This window comes from Propithecus coquereli, unplaced genomic scaffold (genome assembly GCF_000956105.1).
Source record: "Propithecus coquereli isolate 6110/MARCELLA unplaced genomic scaffold, Pcoq_1.0 Scaffold120, whole genome shotgun sequence".
Classification (NCBI taxonomy): Eukaryota; Metazoa; Chordata; class Mammalia; order Primates; family Indriidae; genus Propithecus; species Propithecus coquereli.
Genome location: NW_012136081.1, coordinates 3,949,092 through 3,964,661, shown reverse-complemented (window position 1 = coordinate 3,964,661; position 15,570 = coordinate 3,949,092). Strand labels below are relative to the sequence as shown.

The 15,570-nt window shown below is 55.0% G+C and overlaps 1 protein-coding gene across 1 annotated transcript; it reads left to right on the top strand.

Annotated features, from left to right (window-relative positions):
• The first annotated feature begins 340 nt into the window (after positions 1-340).
• Positions 341-8,993, top strand: FADD (Fas (TNFRSF6)-associated via death domain). Its single transcript, XM_012665669.1, has 2 exons — positions 341-761; positions 3,825-8,993. The coding sequence occupies exons 1-2, from the start codon at positions 476-478 to the stop codon at positions 4,154-4,156; spliced, it is 618 nt and encodes a 205-aa protein (XP_012521123.1). The 5' UTR covers positions 341-475; the 3' UTR covers positions 4,157-8,993.
• Positions 8,994-15,570: the final 6,577 nt, after the last annotated feature.

The following is a 15,570-nucleotide window of genomic DNA, read 5'->3' as shown; positions in this document are numbered from 1 at the left end:
AATGGGATCTAGGAACCGCAGGCCCGCCACCGGCCCTGCACACAGTCAGGCTGCACCGCGCTTTGCAAAAGGGCAACCTCAGGAGAGGCCGGGCCGCCCTTGCAACACCAAGTAGGTTCTCGGGACCCACAAAGCCACCACGTTCCCACCCGGAAAAAAGGAGGGGATGCGCCGGGCGCAGGCGCAGAGGCCGCCCCAACTCGCAGCGCCGCAAGCCCGGGCGGAAACGGCTACGGCTGTGCTCGCGACGCATGCGCGGGTCCGGAGCTCTCGCGACACAAAGGGCAAGCAAGTTCCGCGGAGGATTTCCGGTGGTGGGCGCTAGGGTGCCGGACGAGAACTGGCGGAGCAGGAGACCGGAAGGCCGTGGGCCGGGGTGCGAGCGGTCCGGCTGGGCTAGGGGCGGCGAGCCGTGGGTGGTGGCGCGCGGGGGACCGGGTCGGAGCCCCATCCGCCCGCAGGCCGCCTCGCCGCCATGGACCCCTTCCTGGTGCTGCTGCACTCGGTGTCGGCCAGCCTGTCGACCGGCGAGCTGACCGACCTCAAGTTCCTGTGCCGCGAGCAGGTGGGCAAGAGGAAGCTGGAGCGCGTGCAGAGCGGCCTCGATCTCTTCTCCGTGCTGCTGGAGCAGAACGACCTGGAACCCCAGCGCACGGAGCTCCTGCGCAAGCTGCTCACCTCCCTGCGGCGCCACGACCTGCTACGGCGCCTGGACGACTTCGAGGCGGGGGCCGCGGGCGGGGCCGCACCCGGGGAGGAAGGTGGGCGCCGGGCCGGCGGGGCGGGCGAGGCGGGCGGGGGCCGGGGCCGAGGAGGCGGGAGCCGTTGGTCCAGCAGTAGTTGTTGCGAGCCTGCCGGACGCCCAACTTTTGCCTGGTTTTATTTGCGGGAATTTTCTCCGATCCGAACAACGCTGGGACGCGGGTGGCGTGCCCACTTTGTAGATGGGAGAGCCAAAATTCGGAAAAGTTAACTTACTCAAGGTTTCAGAGCCTGGACACCCACCCCCGAACCTCAGTATTTTCTCCACCACCCCACTGTTTCCAGTAAATTAGAAAGGTGACTGAAGAAAATGGTGTTGCAGGCCGGGGTCACCCCTGTAATCTTAACACTGGGAGGCCGAGGCCGGAAGACCGTTTGAGCCCAGGAGTTCGAGACCAGCCTGAGCAAGAGTGAGACCCCAGCTGTACAAAACTAGAAAGATTAGTCAGGCGCGGTGACTCACACTTGTAATTCTAGCACTCTGGGAGGCTGAGGCAGGAGAATCGCTTGAGCCCAGGAATTTGAGGTCAGTGATCTAGGATGACGTCACTGCACTCCAGCCGGGCGACCTAGTGAGGCTCTTTCTCAATAAGAAAAGGAAACTGTGCTGCTAACGTTCGGGCGGGGAAGGGGAAGAGTCAGAGAAGGTGGGGCAGAGGTTATGTGAGCCTGCTGCACTTATCATTTCTTTCTGTTTCAGAATATGCCTTTCACAGCTGTCTTGAGAATAATACCGTCTTTCAGTAACTCTTACCCAGGAGCTTACAGTGTACCACTTCCTGGTGTAAGCACTTGATTTATTTGATTTTCACAATGATCCTGCGAGTTATATAATGTTATTATCTATCATTGTTTGTTTTACAGAGGAGAGGACAGTGGCTTAGAGGTGTTAAGTGGCTTGATGAAATGCACAGCTGATAACAGCTAGGCTTGAACCGAGGCAGTGTGCATGTGGTGGTGGTAGCGGCGATACTGCCTCTCTGGTCAAGTTTATTCCGGAGTGTCTTCCTGCCCTCCTCTCAGTCACCCCCTTTGTCCACTGTCACCTGTGGCTTACATCTACTTCCAGAAATAAAAGTGAGACCTCACTACAGCAGGGTTTGTGAGCCCTATCCCCGTGTTCTCAGGGCCCAGGGGAAGGGGCTTGGGGAATGCTTCCGGGACACCCCTCACAGGCTTCAGGTTGTGGCCTCGAAACAGCCATTCAGTCACTGAACCAGACAGGGCATAAACATGTGACACCAGGGGTGGCACTCTATAAGGATTGGTGCCTGTTGGTGACAAGACAGACAGCACAGCTCTGCCTAAAAGCATTTAAGTGTAGATTTTAAAAATACATAAACATCACTGGACAAACAGAACAGAACATAGAAAAACTGGGCTTTTGGCTGGACTTGGTGGCTCATGCCTGTAACCCCAGCACTTTGGGAGGCCGAGGCAGGAGGATCCCTTGAGGCCAGGAATTTATGACCAGCCTGGGCAACATCGTGAGACCCCATCTCTACCAGAAGTTAAAATTAAAGAAGAAACAATTAGCCAGGCATGGTGGCACATACCTGTAGTCCCAGCTACTTGAGGGACTAAGGTGGAAGAATCACTTGAGCCCAGGAGTTTAAGGCTGCATTAAGCTGTGGTCTCTTCACTGCACTCCATCCCTGGGCAACAGAACAAGACCTCTGTTTCAAAAAGAAAAATTGGGTTTTCAAGGATATTTAATGACCAGAAAAACACTGATAAATTTAAAATGCAGTCTACAAAATATTTATCTTTTTAGATTTATATGTGTATGTCTGTGGGTGTTTGGTTACAGTTACGTAGTTCCAGTATGTTGGTGGCAGTACACCAAAAGGTTAACAGCAGGTAAGGGCAGGTTGATAATGGGTGAGTCTGTATTCTCCTTTACCAAAAGCAGTTTAGCACAGTGTTTAAGTTGAACTCTGGCACCGTACTTCAGGTTTCAGATCATGGCTCTGCCATTGTCTAGCTGAATGACCTTGGGAAGGTCATTTAACTTCTCTGTGTCTCAGTTTCCTCATCTGTACAGGGGGTCATAGTAACACCAGTGTCCAGCCCACAGGGTTGTCTGCAGTGTCTCAAGAATTTCCAGGAGTCCTCCAAGCAGCATCCTGTCCTGCCTCTCTCCTTTCCTCTCCGCACATTCCAGAAACAGCCTTTTACGGTCTCTAGTGCCAGCTCGCTGATCTCAGTAGTGACTTCATGTGAGGAGTGTGGGAGCCAGGGACCGAAGACCGGTGGTCAGTCAGGGCAGCTTTAAAAGTAAGGATCGGGGTGTGCACTAGTTTCCTGTGGCTGCCATAACAAATTACTACAAATTTGGTGGGTTAAAGCAACAGAAATTTATTCTCACAGCCTGGAAGCTAGAAATCGGAGAAAGCAAGGTATCGGGAGGGCCTCATTCCCTCTGGGTGATCTAGGGGAGAATTCTTCCGTGTCTTCCAGTCTGAGGTGGCTCCAGGCATTCCTTGGCCTGTGGCCGGGTCACTCCGGTGTCTGCCTCTGTCCTCGTATGGCCTTCTCTGAGTGTGCCTTGTAAGGATACGTGTCATTGGGTTTAGGGCCCCCCCAGGTAATCCAGGATCTCAAGATTTTCAAGTTCATTAACATCTGCAAAGACCCTTTTTCCAAATAAGTTAACAGTTCTAGAGATTTGAAGTGAATAGATCTTTGGGGGGGGAGGGGGAGTGCCATCTTTCAATAGGATAGGATGTGGGAGCAGCCCCATTTCCTTTCCTCTGACAACTCCCCAGCCCCTCCCTGAGTTTCCCCTGTCCTGAGCTCTAGCACTGAAGTCTTCAGTGGGCCGCAGCTCTCTGGGTGGTAATTTTGGGAGGGGCCTGGCTGGGGCAGGTTTGGAGGCCATTCTCTGACAGCCCCTCTCCCGGTGGCTGACTTTAGCCTCTACAGAGGACCTCGTGGGGGGCCCTTCTGTCTGCCAGTACTCGTAGCAGCACTGAGAAGCCCATGGGGGAGCTCTAGGGTTGCCTGTTTCCTAAAGAGCTCCCCAAACTTCCAGTCAGTGATTTTGTTCTTTCCCTCCTCAGACCTGAGTGCAGCGTTTGACATCATATGTGACAATGTGGGGAAGGACTGGAAAAGGCTGGCTCGTCAGCTTAAAGTCTCTGAGGCCAAGATGGATGGCATCGAGGAGAGATATCCCCGTAACCTGAGAGAACGGGTGAGGGAGTCCCTGAGAATCTGGAAGAATGTGGAGAAGGAGGAAGCCACGGTGGCCCGTCTGGTGGGGGCACTCAGGGCCTGCCAGATGAACCTGGTGGCCGACCTCGTAGAGGAGGCCCAAGGCCTCCAGAACCAGAGTGGGGCCATGTCCCCAATGTCATGGGACTCAGACACGTCTGCCTTGGAAGTACCCTGACGGGCTGCTGCTCTGCCGCAGTGGACCATGGGCATCCGCACGGGCTGGACTTTGGTTCTTTCCACGAGGGTAGCCAGGTGCCATCTGTGCCCAGCGCTGCGAAGACACAGCGGAGCCAGGGTGAGTGAGCCCCGCTCTCACAGAGCCACAGACTGGCTGCTTCTGAATTCAGGCTCTATCGATGCTTCCTCCATGCCAGGCAGGGCCCGGGCGCTGCCCAGATATTTCTGTTTATTCCTCACTGGCACTCTCAGAGCGAGATCCTGTTGTCTCCACTAAACAGCCTCCTGCAGGAGAAAGTTGGAAAGAGGATTTGAGGATCCCACCTCCTTGCCAGTTTTATTATCAGAAAGGTACTGATTTTGATACAAAATAGTAGCAAACTACAGAACCGCAGGAATCACGATACTCACAAGAACGTTAATAGAGCGTGAGTGTGAGCGCTCGGCAGACATCTCGGCTCCTTCACGGTCTGACCACTGGCCACACCAGGTCTCTAGACTTCTGGACCGGGACGTGTCTCACCCATCACGCGACCTGGTCCTCGTGTCCAGGTCTACCCTGCCGGCCCCAGAGGAAACGGGCAGAACATCCTTTCTGCCAACCATGAGGGCAGAGAAAACACAGTGGCTAAAGGCGTGGCACCTGGGCCAGAAGGTGCGGGCACAGACCCCAGCTCTCCTGCTGCTACTCGCAGACTTTGCTCCAGTTCCTCAACCTCTCTGAGCTGGTTTCCTCACCCGCAGAGTAACAGGGGTAACTGCTAATTTGTACAGATTCCTTCTACGCTTCTGAGGTAAGCCTATTAAAGCAAATGCCTTTACGATGGAAACCTCCGAATCACGAAGAATTTTCCATGCCTATTAATACACTCTGAAACCCCAACAGCTGATTTCAGTGTTGCTTGCAGCTTGTGGCTTCCGGCCTGTGAATGTGGCAGCTGGATTGCTTGACAGCTCACTGGCCACGAGGGCTCTGCTGGAGGTGGCCTTTGCCGCTTTTGGGATCTGCTTGCCCCCGAGAGGCCTCAAAATCAGAGGAAAGTGGCCATTCTTTGTTCCAGCTCCACGGCTGTGACCTTGGGAAAGTCTCGTGCCATGCTGAACCATCTTGACCTCGGTTGCTGAAATTGTAGCCAGGGTTGTGGGAGCACTGTCTCCACCAAGCTGTGGCCCTTGGCCGTGAGCTCCTCCACACCTTCGCCAGATAATTCTGGATGCCGGGCACCATGCTGCGAGCCAGGACCGTGGCAGTGAGTGAGACAGAAGGGGCCCTGCCTTGTCGGCCCCGAAAGCCTGCCCAGGAGCTGAGCCCGACCCTCTGTTACTCGCTGTACATCCCCAGCCTCGGTAGCGCCTGCCTTTTCAATTTTCAGCTCAGGGCTACTTCTGGAAGAAAAACATCATCCCTCACGGACTGAAGCGTGAGCAGCTTGGCTTTGGGGAGTAAGTTTTCTGGGAGGGAAAAAGAATCCCTGTCTCTTGAGCAGAGGCAGATGTCAGAGCTTCTACATTCCCATAAAAGTTTCTGGGATAAGCTGCTGTAACGTGGAAATGTCCTGCGTCTCCCTGCGTGCTTCTCACACCTGGCAGGAATCCCGCCCTGCATCACACCCGGTGTTCTGAAAGGGGTTTGGGGAATGTGACATTAGTGCACCTAAAACTTTCCATCGCTCGGAGCAAACGCTGGGCCAGGCTCAGTCCCCAGTCTGCCACTGGCTTAACTCCTGGCCTGTCCTGCAGTCCTGTGTTGGGCGAGGGCGTGGGTCTCCTGTCCTTGGCGCTGACGTTCCAGGATCTGCCCCCCCTGAGGGTGAGGGAGGAGGAGCTCGGGCTTCACAGTGGACCTGGGCCCTGCTCCCAGCCCCATCGAGCCCTGCCCGGGATGCGGCCTGGGGTGGGATTCCCAGCCTCAGTCTTCTCTGTGCCGGGCCGCACATGCTGTCCACCTCCAGGACTGGAGGGGGCTGGCCCAGCCCGGGCAGCAAAGCCACAGGGCATGGTGACGTGCGGCACACTTGCCCCACGAGGCGAATGTTGACGTGCGCAAGAGACTGCCCCAGGAAGGTGGGACTCGGCCAAGCAGAGACATCCCTTTGTTCAGCCAGGCCCATGAAGCAGCCACTGTGGCTGGGCACTGTGCCAGACGCTGGGGCTGCAGCTGAGCAAGACGGGCAGCTGTCCTCAGGGAGCACCGAATTTTCCCAACTTCGTGAAACAAAGGGGAAAAGGGCAGAACGTATACACAAGTGTCTGAAAAAGCATAAATGCTCATATAATCACTGACAGTGGAGAGATAATGATAAATATTTGATAATGGTGATGATTTTCTAGATGATAAGCTGTGTATACTTTATATTTTCCACATTTTCTGTAATGTGTTTTTTATTTTTTAAAAAAGACCCACCAGATGCTGTAATAGGCGCAGCCTGGACTGTTCGATGGGGAGTGTTCCCAGAGAGCAGGGAGCGTGTGGGCTCCAGTCCTGGCTCTAAAAGGGGCCACTGGGTAAAAATTACTTGTCAAAATCTGGGGCGACTCGTTTCTCAGGTGCCTTTAAAGCAAGCAGTGAGATTTCACCCAGAGCCCCAGGGACCGGTCCAGAGGTTACTCTGTTGCCTCTTTACGGTCTACTCAGAACCCCTGAGCTCAGCAGTAGCCTGTGGCCATGGGGCACCGCCCTCCTCCCCCCATCTGGACAGATCTACAGCGGCAGGACCCTTCCCGGGCACTGACTGGAACCTCTTCCCCACGGGGAAGGTATCTTCACAGCCTCTCCTGGGACCGATGGGACCCGTGTCCACTCAGCATCATGACCTTTGGGACAGGTTCAGTTACACCCCATCCTGAGTAGGAAACTGCTATAATTTTTGGACAAGGATTTCTTGTACCAACTTTACCAAAAAAAGAGCTATGTTCCTCTTTTTTTTTTTCAATCCCGTAAAATCTGTTTCTGAAAAAGGTGCGCATAAGTTACAGGATTTACTTGAAAACTGAAGAGCCACATCTTGCTCTCCTAGTCCTCTTCCCCTGAGAAAGAAAAGCCCGGATGTCTGCGCTTTGCAGGGAACTTCGGGCCTGTGCAGGGGAATTTGATCCAGCGCTTGCTGGGACAAAGGGTCAACGCCCTTGTCTTCAGGCTCCCAGATCTGCAGGTGCCTTGCCTCCGCCTAGCGTTACGCAGCGCCGCCCCCGGGACCGTGGGCCCCTCACGCTCTAGCTGCCTTATGCCCCCGGCACGCCTGAGACGGCTCCCTGCCACACCGTACCTGCTCCGTCCCAGGCTGTCACTGCCCTGTGTGCTTCTGTGTTCTGTCTTGCTCAGGCTCTGGGGCTCTGGTACTTCTCGAGACCATTCTGTCTGCCAGCCTTCCTCTGATCTCCCTCCTGAGCCTTGCCTAGCCCAGGTCCCTTCGCCCGCTGTGTCTCTGTCTGGCCCTGATCTTTCTCCTAGGCCTGCAGACCCACGTTGAAGACATAGAAGAAAATCCATTTCTTGCTTTTTGCAGCTTCTAGAAGCCACCTGCCTTTTAATTCACGGCCCTTCCCTCCATCTTCTAGCCTACACTGTAGCATCTTCCGATCTGTGACTGACTCTCCTGCCTGTCTCAGAAAGATTCTTGTAATTACACGGGGCCACCTGGCTAATCCAGATGGTCTCCCCATGTCAACATCCTTAAATCCACATTTGCCAAAACCCTTTGCCATGTGAAGGAAAGTGTTCAGAGGTCCTGGGATGAGGATGTGGGCATGGTCGGGGGCGGGCGAGGGTGCCTCCTCTGCCCGCCACACGCGTGGCACTCAGCATCTCCTGCACCTGTGCCCAGTTCCATGCTTGACACCACAGAGCCTCCTTCTTCTCACTGGTGCCCACTCTTCTCCCCCATGTTTACCTGAGACCTCAGGAGCATCCCTCCTGGCCCTGCTGCCACCGCGCTCCCGGCAGGGCCTGGCCCCTTCTCTCTGGACAGCCTCAGCGAGTGACTTCCTAACTCATCCTCCCTCTGGTGTTGCCTCATCTCCCCACCCCCTCTTCCATCCCACCCTGCCTGCAACGGGAAACAAACCGAATCACACTGTAGACCCTGACTCTGTTCTTGGAAACCATGAGCTCTGTACACATTTTTTAGTTTTATGTTCTTATTTCCAGATAACCATTCTGAGTCATCGTGCTGCCCACTTTCTAACCACACCATTCCTGTGTAAATTGTGTCTGGAACCAGACCATGACAAGGACAGCACGTGCTCGTGCCAAAACGACCAGTCACCCCTACATCTGCTGATCTGAAGGCAGGGCTTCTCTTACAGGGAACACTTGCAATTGAAAGCCGTTTTCCTCAAAGAAGCCCTTAGTTTTTTGTTGTTGTTTTTTTTCCTTAGTTTCTTGAGTCATTTACTAAGTTGAGACCCTGTGGCAAGAATCGTGTATACCAACCCTATTAATTGTCGCCGAGGAACAGAGGCCGATTCAACCTGTGAATGGGGTCCTCATCGAGGGAAAGCCAAGTGACACATGAACCAAGTTTTCATGGTGTGGCTTGAACAGAAAAAGAATGTCGTGGGCCATTTGAGTGACCCCACGCACAGGCCAGGCACGAGGCCTCCCAAACCTACCTGACAGCACTCCGTAGACGTGAGGCTACAATTTTATTTCAGCAAAACGTCATGTGTTATTTGATGGTTAAGCAGAATGAGCTGTTTGGAATGAAAAAGTGCCGAAGCTGGTTGGTGATAATGGTTGCACAGCGTTGCGGATGTACCTAATGCCACTGAGCTATGCATTTAAAATGATAAAGTCTGTGTCGTGTATATTTTGCCATAATTAAAAAATAAAAACAAAGTTTGAAATAGTTGGATTAAAGAAAGATATGAAGTAAATCATGGCACAGGAAGATCATGAATCTGGCTTGAATTAGAGACGTGAGAAATTTATGATAAAAGTGGAGTTTGAAATTAGAAAAAATTTGATAAATGGGGTTGAGACAGCTGGAAAGAGCTGCTGCGTTCCTACCTCACGCCATCTACCAAAATCATTCCAGATGGATCCAAGATGTGAGTGGGGCGGGGTGGGGGGAAGAAGCTGCAAACCTGGGAGGGTTTCCTTGAAGACAGCCGGGCGCGGTGGTTCACGCCTGTAATCCCAGCGCTCTGGGAGGCCGAGGCAGGAGCTCAGGACTTCGAGACCAGCCTGAGCAAGAGCGAGACCCCAAGTCTACTAACAACAGGAAAAAGTAGCTGGGCGCTGGGGCATGTGCCTGCAGTCCAGCCACTCAGGGCTGAGGCAGCAGGACTGCCGGAGCCCGGGAGTTGGAGACGGCCGGGAGCTATCATCGCTGCCCTCCAGCTGGGCAGCAGACCAAGATCTCATCTTTGAAAAAACAAAAAAGCACCAACAGCTCATTTCCCGGGCTGGCTGCACAGCCGTCCGGTTTCCAGATCAGCGCAGCAGAGGTCTCGTGGAGGCGTTGGTGGCCAGCCTCCGTGGCAGTGGCAGTGGCAGCTCGCTTGCCCTCCTGAGAAAGGCCAGCCGCCTACTGCCCCTTAACAACTTGCTCTTCTGCTTGAACAGCTTCAAGCCCTGTTCTGTTCTGTTTTGTAGCTAGACCCTGCCATGACTTTGGGTTTTGTCCTAAGAGCCAGGGGAAGGCCCCGAAGAGGTCCAGGCAAGAGATCAGAGTTGCATTTTTCAAGGCTCTGGCCGCAGGCCGGGCTGGGGGAGCGGGAGGGGGTCTGAGGGGCAGGGTAGGAGGCGACTGAGGGGGTGGGGCTGGGGGAGGCACGGCGCGGTGTGGGGTGGTGCGTGGCGAGGGAGAGGCAGCAGAGGGTGCGTTTGAGGGGTATTTGGGCTTTGGCATGAGTGTGGGGTGAGTGAAGGGTGGCATGGAGGAGGATGCCGGGTTCCAGAGAAGTGGCTGTGGACACAGGCTGTGTGTAGGGCGAGGACAGAGCCACGAAGGTGACGATCACGTTAAATGTGAGGGGCCCTCGAGGCGTCCACTGGGTGAGGAGGCGCCTCCGAGGGGCTGGAGAGTTCCACGGGTGTGCGTGTGAGCTGGCCAGGGAGAGCTGGGTGCGCAGGCCCTGGAGGGAGAGGACAGGGCCCGGAGGACGAGGCGAAGGAGCAGAGGCCTCAAGGCTGAGCAGTGACAGCTCAGGAGTGGAGCCCCGCCCACGCTCCCCCAGCACACATGCACCCTTGGTTTCAAAACACTTGTGGAAGGACCTCCTGGAAAGGTGTCCAGACTGCAGACACCCGGTCCCTCTTCCTGAGATTCGGGGCTGGTGGAGCTGGTACCCACTCCAGTATTGCCCCAGGCAGAAGGACTGTTTAGTGGTCAGCTAGCTGTTAAGTGCTACTAATTGTCCTCTGTCTGTCTGCTCTGTATCCATCTTGCCTTGCCAACCAAATTGCTCAGGACAAGCTGGGACCTTTGTAACTCAACTTTGATCTCAGATTGGAGTGAGCACTGGTGAAAAAGCAGGTTTTACAGCCCAGGGCCACAAGGGGTGGTCTGGACTCCCACAGAGTGAGACTCCAGGCCACCATCAAGCCTCCGGTTGACACCCCAGAGGACACAAGGGTGTGTTTTGGAGGCGGGTGGTCAGCTCGAGAGTGGACTGAGTGCCCCAGAATGCTGAGCCCCAGATTTAAAGCCTGACATGCTCCAGGCTGGCAGTGACGTTAGTGAGAGTCAAGTGATGGGTTTGGCTTTTTGGTTTTTAGATGAATCTGAGAGGCTCTGCCATCCAATTTGTAAAACAAACTGGCATGAGTCACCCTAGTGAAAGCTGGAGGGAGCTGCCAAGTCACAAGGTGGAGCTAGGACTTCAACCCAAGGCCATACAATCCCAGGACACCACAGGGCCTTTTCGGAGAAGAGGCCCTTTGCGTTGGTTTCGTGGGGTAAGCAGGAGTTCTCCGGGGCAAGCAGTCGAGGCCAGGAGGTGTGAAATTGAAGGACAACAAGTGGTTTGGTGAGGCTGGTTCCTGACAGATTCAGGAGAATGTTTTGGATTTTATCCTGTACACAAAAGGGAGCCAGCAAAATAGTTTAAGCAGGACAATGGCATGATTAAATGTGTGCCCCACTGAATTAGAGACTCAGTATTTGTTCGCTGGAAAATAAGAAAACAAAACAAGCAGATTCCCAAGATACTGCAGCTCTCCAGCTGAGTTTGGTTGAAGATGTGACAATGCATATCACCACCTGGGAAGAAAGTCGTGTGTTAGTTAAGGCTGCAGAGTAGCTTTGGTTTGGGTTATTTTTCCTCCCACAGTTCTTTGAGGGCGAGCATCTTGTTTTAGTCTCACAGGAACCTTGAACTCTACTTAAGGACTGTTCGTCCCATTTGGCAGGTAAGGAAATGCAGGTAGGGTCGGTGATTAGCAGGGTGGTCTGCGTGGGCAGTGGGAGAGAGGGTCTGGGTCTGGATCATCTGGACATTGGGCCAGACCGATGGAGCCAGCCTGCCCTGCAGAACCCTCTAGTCCCCAGACAGGTGCAACAGGCCCTGAGAGTGTCCCAGCTCGGGACGGGGCAAAGCCCATCCCAGTCCACAGTCCCTGGGAAGGCTGCCCAACCGCTGTCCTCGTCTCGGGGCAGGCAGTTACCGGGGAGCATGTGAGTGACAAACAGGTGACTTCACACAGCACAGGAGCAACCCCGAGAGCTAAAATAAGGCTTGTGTACACTCCAAAATACTCTGCTGAAAATAAACCTGACTGCTGGCTTCATGCCCAGGGCAGTCGGGGTGGGGCCAGCAAGCCACACTTCCCGTCCCCACACCCTTTTATTTTGGGAAAATCAAACCCACCCTCCCGACCGTGCAGGAGGGAGGTGTGGTGCTGTTCCATGGGACTCTTGCTGGAGAATGTCCGGGCACAGCAGGAGGTGACCCTTCCGTTCATTCATTCATTCATTCGCCCCAGGTGTGTATGGTCTCCTGCGTGTGCCAGGGCAGACAGCAGGGCGCAGGCGGACTCCGCTCTGCTCGAGTCTGCAGTCGGCCAGGCGAGAGCTCAGGGGTATTAACGGGTTTATTGTGCTGAGCCCTCAGCCCACTGTCACCCTAATCAGTCATTGTCCACCACTCTCTTATTTGATCTCACCTGTGGGCTTAGCTTAACAGTGCAGATTCCTCTCAGGAGCCCTGTGACCTGGGTGTAAATCACCTGGAGCAACTTAGGTGCCCAATAAGTGATCTCTGGTGACTGCGGATGCGTCATCCCTGGCTGGCTCTCCATAGCTGTCTCCCGCTTCCCTCCTGCCCCGGCGCAAGTTCCCTCTTGTATATGGCCCATAGGAGTCAACTCACAGGAGACAGCTGGAAAAACCAAGGATCTATCGGTCCACTTGAAGTGGCCAAGCACTGGGCAGAGAGCAGTCAGCGCGTGGGCACTGAGCCCAGCCCAGGCGAGCAGGGAGAGGCACCTGGGGCCAGCAGAGGATGCGACATGGGATCTGGGTATTCACGGGGGGCACTTCCATCGAGCCCCGTGAGCCCGTGGGGCCGTGCTCCCCATCTCCTCCTGCAGTGCTCAGTCTCCGTACTCAGTGTGGAGACTCGGAATCCCAGCAGCCTCCTCCAGATCCTGGCAGAGCCTTGCTGCCTGATTTCATCTCCCTTCCCACGTAGCAGTACTTCATGAAGAGTTTTTGCTGACGTTAAGCTGTGTGGACAGCAGGGGCCAGAGCGTGTATGTATTGGACGTGTTCCTGGGACCCATCTGGCCAGTGCTCGCGACCGCTGATTACTGACGATGTAACAGGCCGCAGTGGCAATAGGCCCTCACTTGGGATCCCGTCCGTGTCCTCCCTGTATTGAGATGAATTGTCCCCCCAAAATTCATGTCCACCTGGAACCTCAGAATGCAACCTTCTTCGGAAATAGAGTCTTTATAGATATAGTCGAGCTAAGACGAGGTCATATTGGAGTAGGCTGGGCCCTAATCCAACGACTGGTGTCCTTATAAGACGAGGGAAATTTGAACAGAGAGACGCATGCAGGGAGAAAGTCACGTGAAAATGGAGGCAGAGACTGGAGGGATGCGTCTGTAACCCAAGGAATGCCAGGGATTTCCAGCTGTGGTAGTGAGTGTGGCTGTCTTCCAAGCCACAGGTGCAAGAGCTGCCAAGGGCGGCCGCCAGCCCTACGTCCAACCCCAGCTTTGCCTTAGCGGGGAGCTCCCCATAATTTTGCCACTATCTTTAGCAATCACCCTCATTTCAAAGATGTGGAAACCGAGGCCCTGAGAAAGAAGTAGAGAGTGGGACTGACATTTAGGAGCTCCATGCAGTGTGTCTTTACTGCTCTCGGCATCCTACAAAGAGAAGGCAGCATCCCATTCGCAGACGTAAAGACTGAGGCTCAGAGCATCAAGGACTTTTGCTCTGGGTCACACAGATATTTAGTGGCAAAACCAGAACCAGGAGGTGGGACTCCTAATGCTGAGTCACTACACCCTCCCTGCCTTCCTGGAGAAGGATGGAGGGGCTGGGACACCCCCAACCCCTACAGCAGCTGTGGTGGGGGTTGAAGCCAGGCCCTGCACCCGGATAATTGGCATCAGCATTCAGAGGAGGAGGAGGGGGCAGCGGCCCTGGTACAGCCAGGGCTCTGCTGGGCACTGCCATGGCCCACCAGGCCCCCTGCGTGGGCAGGATGGCGTGTTCCTTCCATGAGCCAGGAGGTGATTCATGAGCACTTGGTAAGGATGAGCAGGTAGAACGAGGCCCAGAAGTCTCGGCTGAGGCTGCAAGAGCGTGTTTGGCTTGTTTCTCCGTCCCACTCTGGGGCATCGGCTTCCCAGGGTCTCGCCCGGGCTTCCTGCTTCCCGAGCTGTGGGAGGGTTTGCCCTCTTGCTCTGCCACTGTAGTCAGCGCCGCCCTCACAGCCACTCAGTGCCTGCTCCTTAGGCTGGCACTCAAGGCCTCGACGCCAACTCCAGCTTCACCCCCGTTTCGTGGTGCAAACCCTCTGCTCTGGCCACAGGACATGCCGTGACTGTCCCTCCTCTGAGCCGGCGCCTGCTCTCCCCTCCGTGCCTGCTGTCCTCACTGACATCTCCCACCAGGCGGACAGGGCACGTTTGGGGTCAGAGCAACCTGATTTCAACCCCAGACTTTGCCGACCTATCACGCTGGGAGGCGTTGGGCAACTTCCCGAACCTCACGGAGCTTCAGCTTCTCCACGTATAAAATGCCTTTCGATTCCCCCCTTTTGTACTGAGCTCCTACTACGTCCACGACAGTCTGCGGACCTAGCAGTGGAGAAAGGTGCTTTGTTATTGTCCACCCTTTTGTGCCTTTAAATGCTGTACCATGTGCACATGTAATTTATTTTTTAATTGTATTAAAATAACATTTACCAATGAAGTGAGACTTAGGAAGAGGGAAAATATCTCACTCCAAGGGCTTCCATGAGGATGAAGGGAGGCCACACAGTAGAGTGCTGGGTCTGGGGCCCGGCAAAGGGGAAGGCTCATTTAACTGCAGCGGTCCCTAAAATGCTGCCCTCTCAGCTCCTCTGATAAGCCTCCCCCAGTTAAGCCCGACCCGCACCCCCTCTGGGGCGTTGCTGCACCTTTGTGCTGTTTCGTGCACCCACGTTCCACCCGCCCACTCGTCCTCCATCCGCGCATTCTCCCGCCCGTCCGTCCACCCGTGTCGCCCGTGCATTCGTGCCCTCGTCAGTTCCTTACCGCGCGCTGTGCGGCTGTAACGGAGTACCAGAAACCCGGCGACGGATGATGAGCAGACACTGACCGGCTCACGGTTCTGGAGGCTGGGAAGTCCAGGGTCAAGGGGCCACATCTGGAGGGGACTTTCCAGCTGCGGCATCCCATGGCAGAAGGGCAAACGGGGGCAAGGGGAGGGGGCAGGGGGAGCCGAACTCATCCTTCCAGAAGGAATCCATTCCCCAATAATGGCATTAATCTACTCACGAAGGCAATGCCCCCAGGACCCAAATACCTCCCGCGAGGCCCCACCTCCCAACGCTGCCACGTGGGAATCAAGTTTCCAACACACGAACTTTGGGGGACACATTCAAACCATAGCACTTGTCTGCGGGGTGCCAGGTCCCTTGCCAGGTGGACAGGAGGTGACAGTAAAACAGTTTCAATCCTTCCCTTGTGGAGATCACCTTAGGTGGGGAAAGACGCCCCACTGTAGAAAGTATTTGCCACACAACGCACGAGCTTCGATGGGCCACATGCAGAGTGTGTGCCCCACAGAGCACAGGGCGCAGGGGCATGACGCAGAGAAGGCGCGTCTAGGTGGAGACCTGAAGCCGGAACAGGTGACGGAGGGAGAGGAAAGGACATTCTGAGCGAAGGTCATGGATGAGCCGCGTGGGGAGCAGATAAGAGCAGCTGGAACGTTGAGTCTGACGTTGAGAGTTGTGAGGGGCTGG

Bases quoted from the DNA above. Each gene is read 5' to 3' on its own strand.
- FADD (XM_012665669.1), top strand. From the start codon at position 476: ATGGACCCCTTCCTGGTGCTGCTGCACTCGGTGTCGGCCAGCCTGTCG. The intron at 762-3,824 runs GTGGGCGCCGGG...TTCCCTCCTCAG, and splicing joins GGCCGCACCCGGGGAGGAAG to ACCTGAGTGCAGCGTTTGAC.